The 20,199-nt window shown below is 38.1% G+C and overlaps 1 protein-coding gene across 2 annotated transcripts; it reads left to right on the forward strand.

Moving 5' to 3' along the window:
• The first annotated feature begins 1,088 nt into the window (after positions 1 to 1,088).
• Positions 1,089 to 14,760, forward strand: CYBRD1 (cytochrome b reductase 1). Of its 2 annotated transcripts, XM_086750313.1 has the most exons (5): positions 1,089 to 1,420; positions 1,661 to 1,846; positions 8,675 to 8,883; positions 11,492 to 11,646; positions 11,844 to 14,760. In XM_086750313.1, exons 1-5 carry the CDS (start codon positions 1,234 to 1,236, stop codon positions 12,142 to 12,144), a joined length of 1,038 nt encoding a protein of 345 aa, XP_086606439.1. In that variant the 5' UTR covers positions 1,089 to 1,233; the 3' UTR covers positions 12,145 to 14,760. The 2 variants fall into 2 exon arrangements, with proteins under 2 accessions (XP_086606439.1, XP_086606440.1); XM_086750314.1 differs by lacking the exon at positions 1,661 to 1,846 and having other exon boundaries at positions 1,100 to 1,420.
• Positions 14,761 to 20,199: the final 5,439 nt, after the last annotated feature.

Consider the following 20,199-nt stretch of genomic DNA (forward strand, 5'->3'; position numbering starts at 1 on the left):
TTGGTCTTCATGTCTCTATGTAGATATTTCCAACACTTCAGTAAGAACTGGGTTTGAATTGGCAGATACTCTACTGAAACTATTTTAAGTTCCATAAAACTCTTTCATTTTTTAAGCTTCAATTTGAGCATGAGGTATCAGACAGCTCAAAGACTAGCGAGAGTGAATAGTATGTTTTTCTCTCAATCCGTTAATTAATTTCTAATTCATATGTATTTTTGACACTTCATATATTGTAAAAGTAAGCTAATCAAATACCAGAAAAGTAGTGTTGAATATATATGTTTGGGCATCTCCTCCTACTACATTTGACAGGCTTCAAAGCCAGCTGAATGTTCTACAGCAAAGGAAAAAGTGACTAAATACATGATTTGACAAAACTGGTCTAATCTATCAAGTTACACTTTTGGCGAGCGCTGCCTGTTGTCTCCTTTGCAATTCTGTTTTCTTTTTTTTTGTTTTCCTCTCTAACTTCCCTGCAATGGACCTTCCCATACCTGTTGGAATTGTCTTAAGGTTTCTGTGCTCCCTGTCTTAGCTAGCGGACATTTGATGTATTTGATACTGTTCAACAGAAAAATGCCCAAATACTCCTGCATACTCAGGCCAGGGTCCGTATGTGAAACTGGTATCCAGTATACATTTACAGCGCTCAGCGGATCCAATGGGAAGTATGATCGTGATGGAAAGCGTGCTCCAAGTACAGTCCATCCGTCGGCCTCTTCATCCCAGCACTGTTCTGCCTTATCTGCCAGCCCTTATGGCTGCGCGGGCTTATCTTTATGGCCGGTCTGTAAATTCCTGTGGCCCCCCAGTGCCCTCCCTCACCACACCCGCCGACCTCCGCCACCACCGCGCGCACACAACCCGCAAACAGCAGCTCCCCCACCGCAGGGCCGGGGGGGGGAAGGGGGCGGGGGTTGCGGGGAGAGCGACGGGGCCGACGCCCTGGCAAGGGGACAGGCCGACACAGGAACGGCTGTGTCCGCGTGAGGGGGACATAAACTCTCGGCCAGCTTGTAAAAACTGTTCCAAAAAAACCCCAAACAAACCAAAAGCAACCCCCTCCTCGAGAAAGGGCCGCCGGCCCCTGCGGCGCGGGGTCCCCCCCGGGGCGGGCAGCGCGGTGCGGGGCGGCACCGCCCGCCGCTCCGCCGCTCCGGGCCCGGGCCCGACCCCGCCCGGCCGGCCCCTCCTTCGCGGCGCTGGCTGCCGTCGCACGGGGCTCGGAAGATGGAGGACTACGGGCGCTTCTTGGCGCTGCTGGTCTCGGCGCTGCTGGTCGGCTTCGTGTCGGTCATCTTCTCCCTCGTCTGGGTCTTCCACTACCGCGAAGGGCTGAGCTGGGACGGCGGCTTGGGGGAGTTCAACTGGCACCCCGTCCTCATCATCACCGGCTTCGTCTTCATCCAGGGCATCGGTGCGTCCAGGGCCCGGCGCCGGGGCTGGCACGGGCCGGGGTGGAGCGGAGCGGAGCGGCGCGGAGCTGCGGGGGCGGCGGGGCGCGGGGCAGCGCGGCGGCCGGTGGCGGGATTGGAGCGGAGCGGTCTGCGGGGCACGGCTGGGGCCGTTTAGGAGAGCCCGCACTCTCCGAGACGGGAGAAAGAGTCCCTTGTAATACGGCGAAACGGCTCTATGTGGTTTTTTTTTTTTCTGCAAGCACTTGTTTACCCTGGCCTGGGATCGCCTTGCACTTTGACAAAGCTCGCGAGGTGTGTTTTCCCAGTCAGCCTGGATGTGTGCAAGCTGGGAACCGAAACGCCAGAAATGCTGCCCGAGGAAAGGTTCTCTCCTTTGGCTCCTTCTCTTTTGGCTCTCTCCCATGTCCCAAGAGGAGAAAGGAAAAGTTCAGTACCAGTGAGTGAAGCTAGATCCAGGAACAGGGTTTGTGCCAGAGAAAACGTAGCACCATAAGCATCGTTAAAAAGCAATTCATCAGCTCAGACTTAGCTGAAATTATTTTGTAAAATGCATCTTTTAAACTCATTCTTAATTCTGTTGCCTACATAACATACAATGATTATGATGCAGTGGTGGGGTTTTTTTTTTGTTTGTTTTTTTTTTTTACAGAGTGTATGAACTTTTGATTGCATAAGTTTCAGCCCTGGGCTGACTTGTTAATGTTTCCCATTACACCTACAACATGAACAGTACCTTTTTTCCATCCCACAGAATGAGTATGTTAGGTCTTAAGTGCAAGGGTTGTTCCTTAAGGCCAACAGGAATACTGGAGTTTGAACTGTGTTTTTGCTGTTAGTGTAACTGGCTAATTCCAAGAAAACCACTAAATTTGACACACTGTGGTTCATAAAGAGCATCAGTTTAGGAAAGAAAAATACAATGCTCTCAGTAAAGTTTAAAAAGCAGATAATGGTAGAGCACCACAGAGGTGCTTATCTAGCCTGTATATATACTTAAACTAGAGCTAAATATTGCAAAAATAAGGGCACTGGACTGTTCCCTAAAAATCCTGAAATTTGGGGGTGTCAATTTATGCTAATAGCATTAAAACTAATTGTCGTAGTTAGGCCCCCCCCTCACTAACAAAACCACGACATTAATGGAGAAATTTGACAGAGATAACAGCTTCTAACGATACATTTTTATAAAGTCAGTGACAAAATTCTTGATAGTTTCAACATGAAGAGAACTAAGTGAAACATTAGTAACGACTCCAAGAAAGGCAGATAAATACCGCAGAGAGCAGTGGAAATTCTCCTACAGTTTTACCACTGACATTTCTGGGGAGAGGACAGGGAAGATTTTACTGTTCTTAAATAATGAAGAACCTCTGGAGACTTAAAGTGTAAATGTAAGCAGGAGTATTTTTTCTTTGTAATAGAAGATTAACTCGAATTTTGTCTGGACAAACTCAGAATTTCATTTTTAATAACCTTATTTACATTTACTTCACTGCTGAATGATATATTGCACTCATCCAGCCAGAAAACTTGTCCAGCATATCCGGACATGAATTCCAGTGAAACATGCTGTTTGCATCCATGTGCGCTCGCTCGCTCTTCGGCAGGAGCCCAGCCAGTCAGAGGCTGGAAGATGCAGAAGTGGGTGGCTGTCTAGTTCTGGCTATGAAGGGAATGTTGTGATTTAAACATACACTGCAAATGTAATTTTTTCAATGGGAGTAGGGTGTGTCCTCAGCTTTGTAGCTTCAAGTTACAAATCACTATTGAGCAATAAACAATATTTTGAAGTTGTTTTACATAATATTGCTCAATAGGAAGTGTAATTTCAGGCTATAAATAAGCAATGAGAAACACCTGGTGACTTCAGTAAGATCTATACTAACTGTGATCAAACTACTGTTTTTTATATAAAGTATAGATTTTTTGAATAAAATAGGGGAAGGTTTTCTGCAGCTTTTCCCTATGCATTTTCTTTTTTTTTTCCTCTGAAACTCAGTTTTTCCCTGTGTCACAGAGTAAGGATGTTGCCTCAAGCCTTGTGTAGGTAAGGATACATGTAAAGTAAATGGAAGATTACCGTAGCTAAAAAAATTAAAAAAAGGAACATCTACAAAGAATTCATTGATAACAGAATATTATTTAGGGAGGAAATCCTATTATATGACAAAAAAAGTAAAGTCACGAGACTGAAAGAGTATTGTAGTAAGTCAGATGAAATATCAACACATAAGATACCACTGTGAATCTAATTCAAATTTGGCTGACAGAAATTTGCCATTCAATTCACGGTAATTTGGATGAGACTGGGGAATAGGATACCTCTTTGCATGCATACAAGAAAAAGAAGTCTTGAAGTAGTTAAAAGTAGAAAGGAATAGCTAATAAATACGTTGGTTAAATTCGTGTGGAGGATTTGAAATAGTAACCAAACCAGCTGTTTCTTGAGTTCATTTAAGTCTACACCGAGGATAGAAATGTTGTATTGTTGGTCTGTAGGAGGGAGAAGGGAAGACTATAATAATGTGCGTATTGGGAAGTAGATGTGCTCTGATGAAAGTGTTGTATGTGTCTTGTCAATCAAATGAAAAAGCTTTAGGCACGTTAATATTAATACTTATTATTTGTGGATCAGCACCTATAGGTAAATGATGCCTGACAAAACGCTGTCAGTGCACAGTAGTTGTCCAGATGATTTTCAGGACTTGAAGTGGGAAAAATACAGGCAATAAAAGTCTGTGTGCATATTAGTACAGCAACATTTTTGAAAATAATACAATAGGAAAAATGAGTTTTAAGAAGGGCTTGAAGGAATAGTAGTGTGATAGAATGGGGTAAATAAGTAAATAAGGAATTTTGTCTTATTTTACATGTGGAAATGCTGAACAATGACTGTAGACATAGGGCATGCTCCAAAGGAGCATTTACATGCTAGTTTGTGTTTGATCTGCAAATGATAATGTTTGGTTCTCTCCCAAAGGACTAATTAAGAAACCCATCAAGATATAATGTGGAATAATTGATTTCTGAGGATTTCCCATTACTGACCTCCATTTTTTTTTTACAGAGATGTGACAATCTCTGTTGCAGACTGAGGAGCAGCATGGTGGGTTTTGGGTTTGTGGAAGACTGAATGAAGAGTGAGTCAGAACAAGGAGGGTGAGGTAGTCTTTGTCTCCTATCCTCAGATCAGTCTTCTACTGCTTACGGGTCACATATAAACTCTATACAATAAAGCTGTAGGTTGACACTACAAATCTTGGAAGATACTTGCACAATTAATATTCCTCATCATATATGATTTATAAATATCATATAACTTGTATTTTAAACATAAGGATGTAGCCTAAGGTCAGCAGTATATTAACAAAGGAATATAACAGGAATGTTACTTAACAGTTCTCACAGAGAAAAGAGAAGGAAAATCCTGCTCTGCCACATCACCATGTGGCGTTACAGAGTCAATTACATTTCATCTGTATGGATGAAATTACCTAGGTGGGTGAGACAATCTAACAGCTCACTGTGGCTAAAATACTCCTACTTTTTTCCTCCACTTCTCCCTTTCAGCTTTCTCTTTGACTCAGACTTCATCTTACGGCTTGTTTGTTTGTGCCACCTCTGGCCCTTGTCAGATCCATAAACTGAATTGAAAACTAACACCCCCCCCCCATCCACTCCAAGTACAGTTTTTGCCAGAATAGGAAGTTTAATTGCCTGCACAAAGTGTCTCAGAAGTGCCAAAGATGGGAGAAGGGAGATGGTGGACAATGTGCAAGAGCAAGGAGAAGGAGTCCAAATATATTTTACAGTAAGCATAGTGTTTCATCTTGAAATCACATCTGAAGATAATGCTTGCTCTGAGTTAACTGACAAACATTATTACCTTTGCTTCAAACATAACAAAACATCTGTGCAAAGGAAAAATAGCTAATTGTTAGAGTTTCTAACATCCAATGGGCTGCAAATTCTCAAGAAGCAAATGACTGCTGAGCTGTAAGGGTCTCATCATAGGCAACTTGTGAAGAGGCAGCTCTCTTGATGAGGTTAGAGTCCCTTTGAAATCATAAATGGTACTTGTCCATTGTGGTGTTAAAATGGTTCCTAAAGAATCTAGTGTGTGTTCAGAACTTGCTGAAAGTCAGCAACAGGATCAGCCAAGAAGGAGCAGGAGAGGAAATAGGAGGAATGAAGAGGAACATTCCTTTTTGGCAGTTATGAGGTGCTATGCAGTGCACCTCCAGTACACCCAGAACCACACTGTGTGTCTTCTGAGGTGGAAGGCATCTCATGAGCAATCCATGACACCTCCCTACAGCATGTGAAGCACGTGCCAGTTAGAAATACTAGAGGCATAACTCTAGAATTTTGGTTTGTACATTTGGCAAAGAACAGGTGTCCCATATCACATACAAGATGTTGCAAGATCTCTCTGCCCTATGTGACATGCTTTAAAATCAGAGCTCAAAACAGGAGTGAGATCTGAGGGAAGAAGCTGTGTCTAAGGATGCCTAGACTTAGAGATGCTGTATCTAGAGAAAGTTCTTCACAGGACTGCTTTAGCATGTCACCGCACTAAAAATGCTGTAACTATGTATGTGCTTTTAACACAGGCTATTTTAATTTTGAGATGAAATTACACATCACATTTGAGTCAGTTTTTAACAGCTTGCACCACTGAAAGCAGAATCTTCCTCCTGCTCTCCACTTTGTTCCCCAGATTGTCTTGCTTCCTCCTGCTGGTCAGAAAAGCAGCAGTCAGGACAAAGGCAGGGAAAAGTACACAGAAGTTGAACAGAAGTGGTGATGGGGAAATGGGACCGTGTCTTTTCACAGTGACAAATAGTCAGATCTGCTCAAGCTGCAGTGTGTCACTTCACACATAGACCTCAGGGAAAGAGGATTCAACCAAATTGTACTGTCATGCATAAGTCTCGGGCTGTAGCATGTGACAGGCTGATGCGTGGTATTGTTAACAAGTGTCCAAACCCTTAGTCTGTAATCCTTGCTTTTCTATCATACTCTTTATGGGAAACAGCCCCAAAAACTCAGATAGCCCAGATAGAGATCTGAAATTATGTGGATGAGTGACTAGGGAGTTTGACAGTGATTTTGGAAGTTAAATCAACTGGATAGCAGCATCTTACACACCAAAGAAAATGTTACACAAAAATTTTAGCCTGGACTTGACCCTCTGAGATCAAAGACTGAAATCTGAGAACAGGACCTATGCACATCAAGTTTACTTCAAGACATACAGAGTCCAGGACTCTGCTGCACTTGGAATAGATTATTGACAATACTATGGGCCATATGATAAGATGGAGCAAGGAGGATTTACTGGGAATATCCTCATGGGATGTTGAGACCTGTTTGGGGCCTTTTGGCATACCTGCTTTACAAAATTAGACATCATTAGCACTAAGTTAATTAATAATAGTCTGATGCAGGCAACTATTTCAATATTAAAAAGATAGAAGTCTATCATATAACTTTTGGAGAACTGTTGGAGGTGCTCATAAGCTTGGCGTGCTGAATCATACCTATGTCATACAGATTGATTATTTCCAAACTATCTTAAAAACAAGGCTTCTATCTTCCTGATTTTGAAGCATTTACTATTGTTACTTTTTAAAAGTAGAAAGCTGAGAACTACCTAAGTGCTGTATATATTTAAATATTCTAAGAGACACTTTCATTCCAGTATTATATTTTCACACACTATGTAAAAGCATACATTGATTTAAAATCTGATCGTAGTCTGGAAATTTCACTTGTGACAGTGTTTTCTTTGTGAATTATTTAGTGCAGTACTGTATTTCCTGGCATGCATCCAAGTAAAAAAATAGTGTAAACATAACTTTGAAATTAATTTGTCATTTATTATTATTCTTCACAACATACAGAGTGAATATCCTATTCATTTTCCGTAACCTATGCTTTTTGCATGAAAAGCTAGGCTTATGGAGAAGTAATGAGTAAGGCACATGAGAATCACTTAAGTAAATTCTTAATCTTTCCATTTATCCGGTAATACTTTTTTTTTTCTAATGTGCATCTACTTCTTAATGTTTGGAACAGGAACTTTTTTAAAAAACCTGCATATATTCTTATTCTTTTGTTTTAGTATAGCTAATTATTTATAAAGATTTGAATGTCATTTCATAAGCAGGAACCTTAAATGAGGATGTGATGAATTAGATGAATGGAGCTCAGTCTTCTTTGCTCAGGCAAGGCATTATGGATGTGGGCATTAGCCTTTACTGATCAAGTAATCAGGTGTCCTCATAAATATCTGTCCCCTGTTATCTGAATATATTTATGTGCTGTCACACATCCAGAATTACTACCTAGTTTGTAATCAGATGTACCAGGGGCCTCAGTGATACGATCTGGTCTGTGTGCATCCCTGGGTCACATGACAGGCAGGGGACAGTTGTGGCAGGGAAGGAGCAGTGAGGACCTGGAGGAAAGAGCTTGGCAAGAAGCAGCTCTAGGCTAAGTAATTCTTATGGATCATCTGGAGCTAGATCACTAGAAATTGTGCTTTTCTTCAGGCTGGACAAAACACTGTCTGCTAGAGTTATTAATGCAAATATAGGCAAAACCCCCTTACATCCATTGAACAGTGTTGGAAGAGGTATAGTTGCCAAATCCTTTTGTCTCTTGAAGGTCAGATTATGATTCCCTTATGCTGAGTAGTATTTTCCCATTTAAAGTAGTCCTATTAATATCAATGCAATAGATAGTCATATAAATATCTGCATAGTTAGAGAATAGCATTATCCAAAGTTGGCAAAGAGAATAAATATTTCAAAATAACCTTACACGCTTCATCAATAGGTGGTCTTCTGGGTATAAGAATTGGGCCTTATTCCTCCAATCTGACTAGCAGCAGAAAAATAAAAATCCTATGCAGAATTCTTGTTAGATCAATGTAAGGAATGAGGAAAAGGTGATTCCAAGTTGTTTAGTTTTTTTTTTTTTGTTTTTTTTTTTTTTGAAACATGCTTAAGCTTTTTACAAAACTAGGAAGAAATCTCCCTAAAAGCTATATTTAAGCCCCAGTTGTATATTTGGAATAGTCTATGCTATATGTAGGAGAAAAAGCCTTTTAATAGACTTTTTTTTGAGGATTAAAGGTTGGATTTTCCTGTAATTTACAATGGAACTATGTGAATGATGCATGATTATTAAAATCTGAGAGAAGTTATCCTATAAGGCATAAAATCTTGTTTCTGTCTTTCCTTCAGCTCTTATTGTGTACAGGTTGCCCTGGACCTGGAAGTGCAGCAAGCTCCTAATGAAGTTCATACATGCTGGATTAAATACCATAGCTATGATTCTCGCAATTGTTTCTATGGTAGCCGTGTTTGAATACCACAATGCCAGGAACATTCCTAACATGTACAGTCTGCACAGCTGGATTGGGTTGACTGCTGTTATATTTTATTCACTCCAGGTCAGAATCTAACTGTATTTATAAACAAGTTGTAAATTTGAAGAATGTTTTGAGGCAAAATAGGCCCTCATTAATGGACTCTAACTACCGGGATACTCATTTTGCATTATGTGATTTGGCAAATTAGCATGTAAATGTGCAAATACTGGATCCTTTACTTCAAAGACAAATGTATTTTAAAGCGTATTTTGTTTATTTGCTGGGATAACGGCGGTTTATTTACTATTCAGTTTTACAGTAGTGTGTTTCTGAGCTCTATAAACTGCTGGAGTTAAAGCAAGATCTGGTTTGTTGGCAGCATATTTAAATATAATTAGAGCTTTTATTAAGGAAGTCTCAAATGAAATAATTGTTTTTCTTTTTCTCCCATTATCATAATTTTAAGTAGTCGCTTCTTGGCCTCAAGACTTGTTTATCAGCAGAACAAGTGCAGCAGGGAGCAGTGCAGATCTAAAGGATCTGACATCTGAATGAGCTAGTACTGGCTAACTAGTTTTCCTGAATCAGCAAAATTTGGATAAATGTTCGTGTGCGTGCTTTTAACTGCTCCTGCTGGCTGAGAATTAGAGTTATCATAATCTAAAATGAGCTAACTTAATATGTTTTGCATTTGGCGTAAAAGAAAAGCAGGCATGCCCTTACATTTAGTGTACACATATGGATGGGATGTTTCTGCATATACTTTCCGAATTCCCTATATTGTGTTATTACACTAAGGAAATTTATTTTATTCCTTTAAATTGTGATTCTTTTTTTTTTTGCCAAAACACTAAAAAGAAAAAATATGAACTATCTGGTGATCATGCACTGAAAATCCCCAGCTGACGGATTTGGGTTCTGGACTTTTATCCTTCACTGCTCAGGCTAGGAGGTACAGGAGTGTTGAAATAGTGTTTCTAACACTTCAGAGAAACAAAAAACCAACATATTGCAGCATGGTTGAGTATGTTCTTTATGGTTGAACAACAGCTAATAAGAGGGAACAATGTTAAGATTTTCCTTGTCTTAATAATGCAGTTATTTCAGAGAAATCTGTGCTGCCACTGCACTAAGTATCAGCATTTTTTCTAATGGTTAAGATAAACAATTGTAAGATCTTAATTCTACTTTTCATTTTGCTACTATAAACCTGATCGATGGCACTTGGTGCCTTGCCTGTCTCATCGATAGAACTGTGGTGTTACTTCCAGTCAGAAACAGATGTTTAAGTGACTGAGCAATACCGTTAAAATATAGTCATAAAGTAGTATCTCTGTTAATAGAGAAGACACTTCTCATTTCCCAGAAATGGTATGTCTATCTCAGAGTTGATATTGAGGGGAGATGCTCCTATACCTACAGGAACAACAGTGTAAATATATTGTATTTAAGCCAAATGTATGTTAATACAGTATAGCACAAGGACATAAATTTAAGAATAGGACAGAAATGTACAATGGAGACTGTCTTGGAAAGCAGTGTTTCTGGAAAGAAGTACTCAGAGACGACATGAAGCTCAAAATGAGTTCTCACGATGCAATGACAACAGGAAAAGTAAATTTTCTAATAAGATATTCTCTTAACCTCCATATATGGCATTGGCAAAACTAATATGAAATACTATAAAATAATTTTTAAAAAATGTAAAAGCAAATAAAACCTGGGAAAATAATTTAAGAGCTGGAAAAACTATCTTCCAGGGAAAGACTTAAAAAGCTCCAGCTGTTTAGCAGATCTACAGAAGATTAAGGGATGACTTGATTATGGTGTATTTACAAGCTTCCCAGGGAGAAAATACCAGGCTCTTTAATCCAGCATGGAAAGACAAAACAAGGACTAAGACTGGAAGTTAAAGCAAGATGAAATACAAATTCATGAACTATTTCTAATTTAGCAGCAGGGGTGAGTAACAGTAGAACAAACTAAAGAAAGATGCAACCTTAGTATGACTGGGCAAGCCTGTAACTGAAACCACGTGACATGATGAGTTATCGTCCATCCCAGATTAGCACTAATGGAAGGACTCGTGTTCCCTGAATAACTTCACACCACCCACACACATCTTCGCTCTGTAAAAGCTAACTGATTGATATATTGAGATATAGACCATTGCCTTTCTAAAGACATGTACTTTAATTTAACCAAACTCTAACAAGGTAAAATTATTTAGTCCATTCAAGTGAGAAGGTTAGACTGCCTTCTGATCATCATATATGTGCAAATCTGTGACAGAAGCAGAGAACAGGACTTGAAAAGACTGTAAAAATGTAGCTACTCGTACCATTAATATATTACTGAATTACTGACACTGAAAACTTGTGTTTCTAGAACTTAGTTTGGTTGCAGTTTTAGCATTACCATTAAGTTTGGACATTGATATTAGGTGGCATTATTTAAAAAATATTATAAATTAATATTATAAAATATTTCACATACGCTTCCCAGGTGCTAATCCAGAATTACTGCTTTGGTTTTGAAGGGAAAAACATTCAGAAATAAAAATGCCAATTCTTTTCTAATTTGTACCTGAAGACATCTCAAAATGAATTTTTATGATCATTTTTATACTACTTGAGAAGTGCTGTTTGTTTCTCACATAGCTTTAACTATTAATCTGTTTTGTGTTTAGCTTTTCTTGGGTTTCGCTGTCTTTCTGCTCCCTTTCGCTCCAGTTCCTCTCCGAGCAGCTCTCATGCCAATACATGTTTATTCGGGTCTGACCATCTTTGCAACAGTGATTGCAACAGCCCTCATGGGAATCACAGAGAAGCTTATCTTTTCATTGTAAGTATTTTTTTTCACTTGTTTGTAAAGGTTATTCATTGCAAACTGTACTTCCATTTGCACAGAATAATAACCGTCTAGTATTGGGAAAATGTATTGTTTTGTTTTAAAAAGATCTCCTAACTAGCAGGAGACTGCTGGTTTTAGACCAGAATTGTCTTTAAAACAACTGATCTTTTTTTTTTCCCCTTCCAAAGGAAAAATCCTGCATATAGTGCATTGCCACCAGAGGCAACTTTTGTCAACTGTCTTGGCCTTTTGCTTGTCATATTTGGTGCACTTATTCTGTGGATGGCAAGCAGGCCCCATTGGAAGCGCCCGCTAGAAGAGAACACTGAAGTTCTGCGGCCCATTGGAGGGACTCCTGAAGGCACAGAAGCGGAATCCACAATGACAGATGGCAGTAATGCGGAGAAATCTGACCTGAGGATCAGTAGTGAAGCAGCCAGAAAACAAAATCTCAAACTTGATGAAGCATGCCAACGATCAACTATGTGAAGAAAATACACAGAGTAACAGTACTATTATACTGCAAACCCCCCCGGTTCCTTCCAATTTAGCTATATTGATATATGAATAGGCCGGGGTTTTATTTTCAGTATGGCTTGCTGAAAGATACTCAAGTTTTCTGCATATGAATTTTAATTCCAGTAAGTCCCAAACATATTATATCAGTTCATGCTCAGTCCTTATTTGAAAAAAAAAGCATAAATGACATCATATAATGGGAAAATCATATAACTGGAAAATGTTTTCCATATCACTTATTAATTTAGTGCTTATAAGCTCTTATCATAACGAAAAGTTAACAAGATTGAGACTAAATTTTGCTCTGAGTGATTTTGCAGGTTACGAATCAGAGCCATGAAGTACACCAGACAGCAGAATTTAGGTGGTCACACATAATTTTTCTGGTAATGTTCACTTTTTTAAAGCCCTGATTTCTCAAGCTGATTAACCCCCTCACCAGCTGCTAAGATCTATGACATCTGAGGTCATTCAGTACTTTGCAGAGCTGCAACATAAAAATGTTTAGTCTAAAATTTTAAATTAAAAAAAAAAAGAAAGTTTGCCTGAAGTCTTCATTAAATGGTATGTTTCCTTTAACAATTCCTTTTTTTTTTTTCTAAATTAGAACACATCTGTTGACTTTTTAACCAATTCTATCAAATATATTGCAGACAGACATAATTTGGCTTTGGATTATGTGCAATCATTACTGAAATCCAAGGAAATTGTACAGACATCCAAATGCAGAATTTGTCTTATTTGGAAAGCTATAGATACACACTTATAAAATATGTATCACTTAAACTAGGAGACTTAGTTTATCCCAGAAGGCAGCATTCAACTATCTTTATTTGATGGCACAGTTCTGTTGATTTATGGCACTAGACTGGAAATTAGGAGCTTAGAAACCAGAGGAGACTGCTAGCAGACTCACAGAAAGAAAAGAGCTTGAAGTGAGAAATGCTTCCTCCAAGAAAGAGCTGAGCTTTGCCAATCTGGTTAAAATACTATTCGTTAACTGAAATCCAATTTTGGTATCCCCACTCTGGTATCAAAATCATTACCGTCATGAGCATGAAGACATACTTTAGTCTATAAGCAAACTACATAAATTCTATTAACTTTTAAATTTGAAATTAAAGTGTTAAATTATGCAGTTTGAGTCTCTACTGGCACTTTACTTTTATAGCTCTTTCTAGTAATTGGAATATTAATGTATTATGCTCATTATTTTCACAGATATAAACAATATTAATTTTTTTTACTATTATAGAAGAATAATCACAGTAGATTGTTTTGATCGCTTATGTCCAAAATGATGAGCCTTTCTATTATAATGTCTTGTAAAAGCTTCAGAACCCACTACAAATCCAAATTTACCACTGTTTGTTCTGCAATATAGACAGTTTCAGACAGTATATAATTTCCTATTTTTTAAAGACTACATAAATTTCTATCTCCTTCAGCTTTTTAAAATGTTTAAACACATTAAACTTTAGCAAATATGCCATTTGTGTAGTTCAGTGTTGTATTAGTACAATTTTGATCATGAGTTATTTTGGATCTTCTCTGACAAGAAGCACCTCAGTTCTTGTTATTTGATTTGTAATAACATTTCATTATTTGGTTAATGCAGTATAGAAAGCTAGCCTAGTAAATTATTTGAAAAACTTGCCTGCTGTACCATTTGGTACTCAAGGGCTACATCCTGGAGTTCAATGTTTTCACTTACATATGTTTGTAAATCACTGGGACCCACCTAGCATGGGTGTATTGTTTCATTTGAGAAAATACCTGCTTTTAAATGCCTTAGCATAGAATCCATGTATGACAGAAGGAATACTATCCTATTGTGTGCTTCTTTCCTGTTTTTCAAGTTCCACACAATTATCTGTCTTCCCTAAAATTGTTCTGTGCAGCTACAGCAAAAAAAAACCAAACAGATAGCACTGATAGCAGCTTTCTGAGAGAAACATAAAAGCACTTGTTTTACATGACATTAGTGCTCAACTGACATGACATGATTATGTTATGCATCCTATTACAAATTTATTTTTTATCTTTTTACTTGAATCTTAAGTAGGCAGAGGGATTCACCGTAGCTTCTGGAGAACACTAAACTGTGCTGTCTTCTGATCTCATTACGTTCTGCTCAACAAGTCTGCTTTTTTTGTGAAATCAGTAAGCATCTTACAACTGGTGGATGCACGTTTATTCTTTGTGAGAGACACTCTATTAGCACTTTTGAAGGATAACAGGTGAAGTGAATAAATGAACTGTTGTAGTAATTTATTATGCTAGCTTTCTGTACCGCACTCACACAGGCAACAGCATTTTAAGTCGGTATGTATTGGCTTGCTACTGTCTCATCCACCTGTGAAAATGCGCTCACTCAATCCTTGCATAGTCACCTAATAAAAGCGTCTGTTTGCGTGGAAGGTAGTCACTTATCTAGGGATTGTTCTGGAAGAAACTCTAACTGTACAGTGTATTGGAAAAATCTGTGATTTCTTTTGTTACAACACCAACTTTGATGCATTGAAATCAACAGCTCTTAGGTGAATGGTTCTATACGCTGTTAAGGTAAAGCTATAGTAACCAGTATGCCTTCTGTTTTCCATTTTATTCCATGTACTGTTCAAAAGTAATGATACTTGAAAAAGAATGGGGGCATTTCTTTAATTCAGTATTCTGATGATATAAAACTAATTGAAAATCAAGGATTAGCAGCCTCTTGAGGGTAGTCTGCCAGACTATATTTCTGGTTTTCAACTTTGAGGATAAATGGGATAGTAGAAACTCAGTGGGAGCTGGAAGATTCCATTCTGGGAAATATTAATAATCAGTGACATCTCATGTGTACGAACTGCAGGCTTGTGGCTGCTTCGGTCTTTGGAGGGTCCCCGTGAGATGCAGCAGCTGAGAGCTCCTAAACCTTGCTCAACCTTGGTGTGGGCAATTTAAAACACACTCAACATGGTATAGACTTTTGGCTTCTGTTATAAATTGATTAAAAAGGTCTTTCAGTATCCTTGCAACATATGAGGTTAGTTCAAATGCTAAATAAAAATACATAGACATTGGAGAGTAATTTTCTCTGGAAAAAAACATATTCCTAAAGCTGCTTCTCAAAGTGGCCTTTCATTAATTTTCCTGTCATGCAACTTTTCTTACCTGTATTTATGTGTAATAGTAGCAACACAGGAAATAAAAAGGTATCTTTTCAAATATATAAATGGAAGGTAGAACTCTAGCTTTTTTATCAGGATTTTTCTTACAAGGACATGACTGTAGAGCTTACATTCCAAATTTGGATTCCTATAACAACATAGGAAGTTACAAAACCTAACATTAAAAATGCTATCTTTTTAAGATGCCTGAAAAAAAATGTTTGTAGTGTATTTACATGCTGTCATGCAGCACTGCACATAGAAGTAGAACAGTGTTTTTTCCAACATTAATGAAACTGGGAAATGATGGTGCAAATTAGATTTTAAAATTGAATGTACAGTAATTACATGTACACTTCTTACAACATGTAACCAAGAAGATTACGTATGATATTGTAAATATGGATTACTTGTTTACATGCTATTTTATTGAGAGACTAAAAGATATTGCCAAATATTTTCTATTTCAGAAGATTTTTGATTCTATTTCAGAAAATTCCTTCCTCTGTTTCTAGCTGTTCACAAGAACTTAAAGAATTATTTTATTGGTTTGTTACTCGCGGTACTTATTTGTAGATGAAAGCAAATGTTTAATTACAATGTCTATTTTCCTTATTCTTTTTTGTATGTTAATAAAAATGATTTTTCCAGCTTATGACACCACTGAGTACAGATTTATATTATGGTACTAAAATACAACTTTCTAAATTTGACAAAAGATCAAATTATTTTTATGATTACTTTTTTGAAAACAGGAGGATAGTTGTACAAACTTTCTTAAATATTTCTTAATTCCAAGTATTTCTGATGATCTTCCTGATGAAATGTATGTACTTTGTAGTGTTAGAAGGATAATCAGTATATATCGGAAATTGAAGGAATTCACTGTATAAAAAAGAATCTGTATTTCACCTTCTGATCATAATAGAAATTCCCCATAGCAATTGTTAAAGGGGAAAAAACCACAGAATTATCCTGTCATGAGGTTGCCATAGCAAATAAGGGAAGACCATAAATTCTGATGTATGACAGTCATAAAATGTGCTGTAAGACCAAATACCTTCAGATAAATAACAGCCAAACTGAAGGCAGAGCAAAAGTTTTGACCCTATGGAATCTTCTGATTCAGATTTAACATCTGCACATCAAGTTACTCATCAATAGGTTATTGAGCATAAAATGCTATAAATGGCAAAGCCATCTATGTGAACACATCTGTAACAAGTAAGAATTAAGATTCTTGAGCTTAGTAAGACTAACTGGAAACTCTTCTAAATGTGTAAAGCATAAACTAATTATTCCTGAATATCGTAGAGCTGTTGGCTAAAACTTTCCAACATCATCATTATGGAAGAGTACAAAATACTGTTACGATCATCAGTATAGCAGAAAATGTGCTGTATTCAAGCCTGACAATTCCCTGTTGCTGGTAACTTCTCTTAAGTATCTCCTGTAGGCTGGATTTTTTTGGGCAAGTTCTGGTAAAATAGTAGATATTTTTTTCAATATATTGATTATTGCAAAATTCAATAAAAGCTAAATTGTATTCACACTTGAAAGAGGGGACTCAAAATTTTGGCAGGAGGACTGCATTTCTGTGGGGAAGTGTTTTTTGTAAGTAGTTGATGGAACCCTTGTAAGTTATGTACAGATTTTTGCATTGTGTTATGGTATGAGCAACACTTTTAATCTCTGCAAGACCAGTGGGCAGTAATGAAGGGTAAATTACTGAACAGAAAGAGACTGAAGGCCTGGTAAAAAAAAGTGGATGACAACCATTCCAAGCAATGTGACTAAAAGAATGGAAGTGGAGAAAAGACAGTTACTACTGTACAAATATCAGAACTTTTGTTGTAACAAAAATGACAAGTCCATAGCTAACTCTAACAGAAGAAGTAGAAACAACTTCTATAAATTTCAGTGAGCTCACTTACATTTGCCAAATGTGGTGATCATAGACTACCAAACAAAATATGTTGGCCTGGGGCTTGAGCTTACAGTTGAGCTCATGGCTATGTATACTGACTACTCATTGGCTCTCAAATTCCATCTTTTGCCTGTCACTGAGTCAAGAAATAGCTATAAATAGAGCTATCAGAAAATGGATAAAAGTTGTGAACGTTTGCAATTTTTATTTCAATTTGCACTAGCATTTCATACCAACAAAAAAAAAATCCATCTAGCAGTAATCAAAGTCTACAGGATATTATTAAGTAGTGTGATTAATAAGTAGATTTTCAAATATTTTTGTAGCAGATGATCCTTCTCATATGCGTAGAGAAGCAGTAATCCACTAGATGGCAAGCACTACCAAAGTGGCCTTTGGTAGACGCTACTCTATCATTGCTGTAGATGATACAATATGATAAGACATCTGCCTTAAAATAAGATTACAAGGTTAGCAGACATAAAACACACAATCATGTCAGAATTTATATATTTGGTTTTATATTCTTTTAAAGGGCACACTTAAAATACAGTATTTCTTCATCTTGGATGTTGGAAATTGTTCTTTATTGTGCTGTACCTCAGACTTCTTAAATTCCTGTTTGTAATATCTGTGCGAGTACAAGCTTGGTTAAAAAGAGAACAGAAGAGCATGAAAGTTTAGGGACAAGGTTATATACAACATACGAAAGTAGCAAGAATTAGAAAAAAAAAACAGGGACTTCCAGTGCTTTTGCCATTTGGTCTTGCAGTCTCACATAAAATTTGACCCTGAAAAAGTGAACATTAGTGCCAATTTCAAATAACAAAGAAGTGAAGTTCTCCCCTCTGATACATGCTAACAGCTTCTGTTCTTAATCTACTCTACTTGTGGATACTGACTTTGTAACCATGTTTTCTCACATATTCCACTGATTACACTAGTTTCAGTACTACTGAAGGCTATTTTGTGCAAGGTATGCTAGTGCTGCTGCTTCATCTGACTTGCTTACCTGTCCTCTCAGGCTATACTGGAAGATATTTTGTCTCCTACAGCTAACTAGGCAGTGATTTCATGTTTTCGAAACAGTGGGAGTACTGATATAGACAGGGCACTGTGTTTTTTCATAAAGCTTATTATTCATGTTTAGGTCAACATGGTCAGAGTGCCAAAATTCAGTGTAATTCTGATTCCCCAGGACATTACTCTCATTATTGCTATGACTATTGGATCTGGCAGAAATACTATGTTAAAAGACCTCCAGTATAGGTATTATCCTAGCAATTCAGCTTGAGTGCTTGATCTTTTTGTTAAACACATCAGCTGCTGTTGCAGTTAAGGGATCACTGTGGCAATGAGAGCACTAAGACTGTCTGGCTACTCTTTCTGAGCAAATACAGAGAACGGGATTAAAAATACAAGAAAATTTTCATGAGTCTTCATTGCTGTTATTACTGCACCTGCAACGAGGAATCTGAACAAACACTCAGTAAGACATAGCCCCTGGAATCATTTTAGTCTGTCCCAAATGCAAGACTTCCAATGGATAATAATTTATATAATGTTGCAGTTGTCAGGAGCATGAACAAACTCATAGGCCTTAATAGCCATGACCAGCCTCACCTGGGACTCTCACCCACACACCTCTGTCCCTGAGTCCAGGGGCTCTAATTAAGTTCAAACTAGGTGCTTCAGTGCTTGCTGTGCCCCACTGGATCTGACTTCCTGGCCTGGTTTCTGCCTGACCCCACTACCATGGACCTGCCCGGTGATCACAGGACTCTGACTCTCAGTGGTCATAAGCAGACGCTTATGACCTGTGGACTGACTTTCCAGCATGACTGTGGACCTGCCTCAGCACCACAAACTTGCCTGATGATGCTGAACCTGGCTGCCATTTTCATGCCTGCTCTGCTCCCAGCCAGACCCCATTGCTTCCAGACAGCAATCTTCTTGTATGTTCAGCCTGTGCTCTGAACTGGATAGATAAATCTTCATGGAGTATTTGCTGTGGACAGGCAGTGGCTTCTCCATTTATAACTATTTCTTCTCTTCCTATGGTTTTATGGAAATACTTTGCTTTAAAAGCCTTAAAGTTACATTTTAGTTATGATTCACAAATAAAGGATGAGGTCTATGGAGTGAACAAAGACATTTGCTGGACAGCTACTCATTAAAAAATTAAGCATTTTTTTTTCTGCATTTACAGAGTGATATGAAATAATACCTTCACTTCACTGATCTCCATACCTGCTAAGAGGAGCAGCTGGAAATGTATGAGTATGCCTCTTAAAGTCTGTAGCAATGTAACATCAGAGATAAATTTTGTCCTCACTTTATTGCATACTGTAATAAAAACTTAGAAGGGCCCTGCAACACAAAACTGCAGCAGCTTTCAAAATGCTGCAGTAGACGACTTCCTAGCTCTTTTGTCTGTACTGACAGTTATACAGCTGCTGACTGAAAATAATGACCGCTACCCAGCAAAGAAGGCACCGTTATACATGGATTTGGATTAACTGTTCCCTGCTAGCAGGCAGTGGGACCCTGACAACGGCACTGCAAAAGGTTGGGAAGAATTTGCCTGTTGGTGAGACTATAAGTGTATAACCAGAAGCAGTATTTGGCTCAAAGAATCTGCATATTGACCTAGGCACTGCTATCCTATCTTCAAATAAATGAGAGAAAGTTCACAGGCAATACAGGCAGGCAGCCTTTCCCACACCAACAGGGGTTCCAAGGCCCCATAGGAGTGTTACCCCACTTTGAAAAAAGGTATCTTTAAGTAAGAGTTGCTTCCAGACTTTTTAGTGGACTTCAGAGACAGTAGAGTTCAATGTTATTTCAATTTCTGACTGTACCTGTATTCTGTTTGTACTTGCTTTTTCTATAAAGTCAAATATTCTGGCACAGAATTACATACAGTGCTCATTTTGACTTCTTACT

This window comes from Chlamydotis macqueenii, chromosome 6, assembly GCF_036417535.1.
Source record: "Chlamydotis macqueenii isolate bChlMac1 chromosome 6, bChlMac1.mat, whole genome shotgun sequence".
Taxonomy (NCBI): domain Eukaryota; kingdom Metazoa; phylum Chordata; class Aves; order Otidiformes; family Otididae; genus Chlamydotis; species Chlamydotis macqueenii.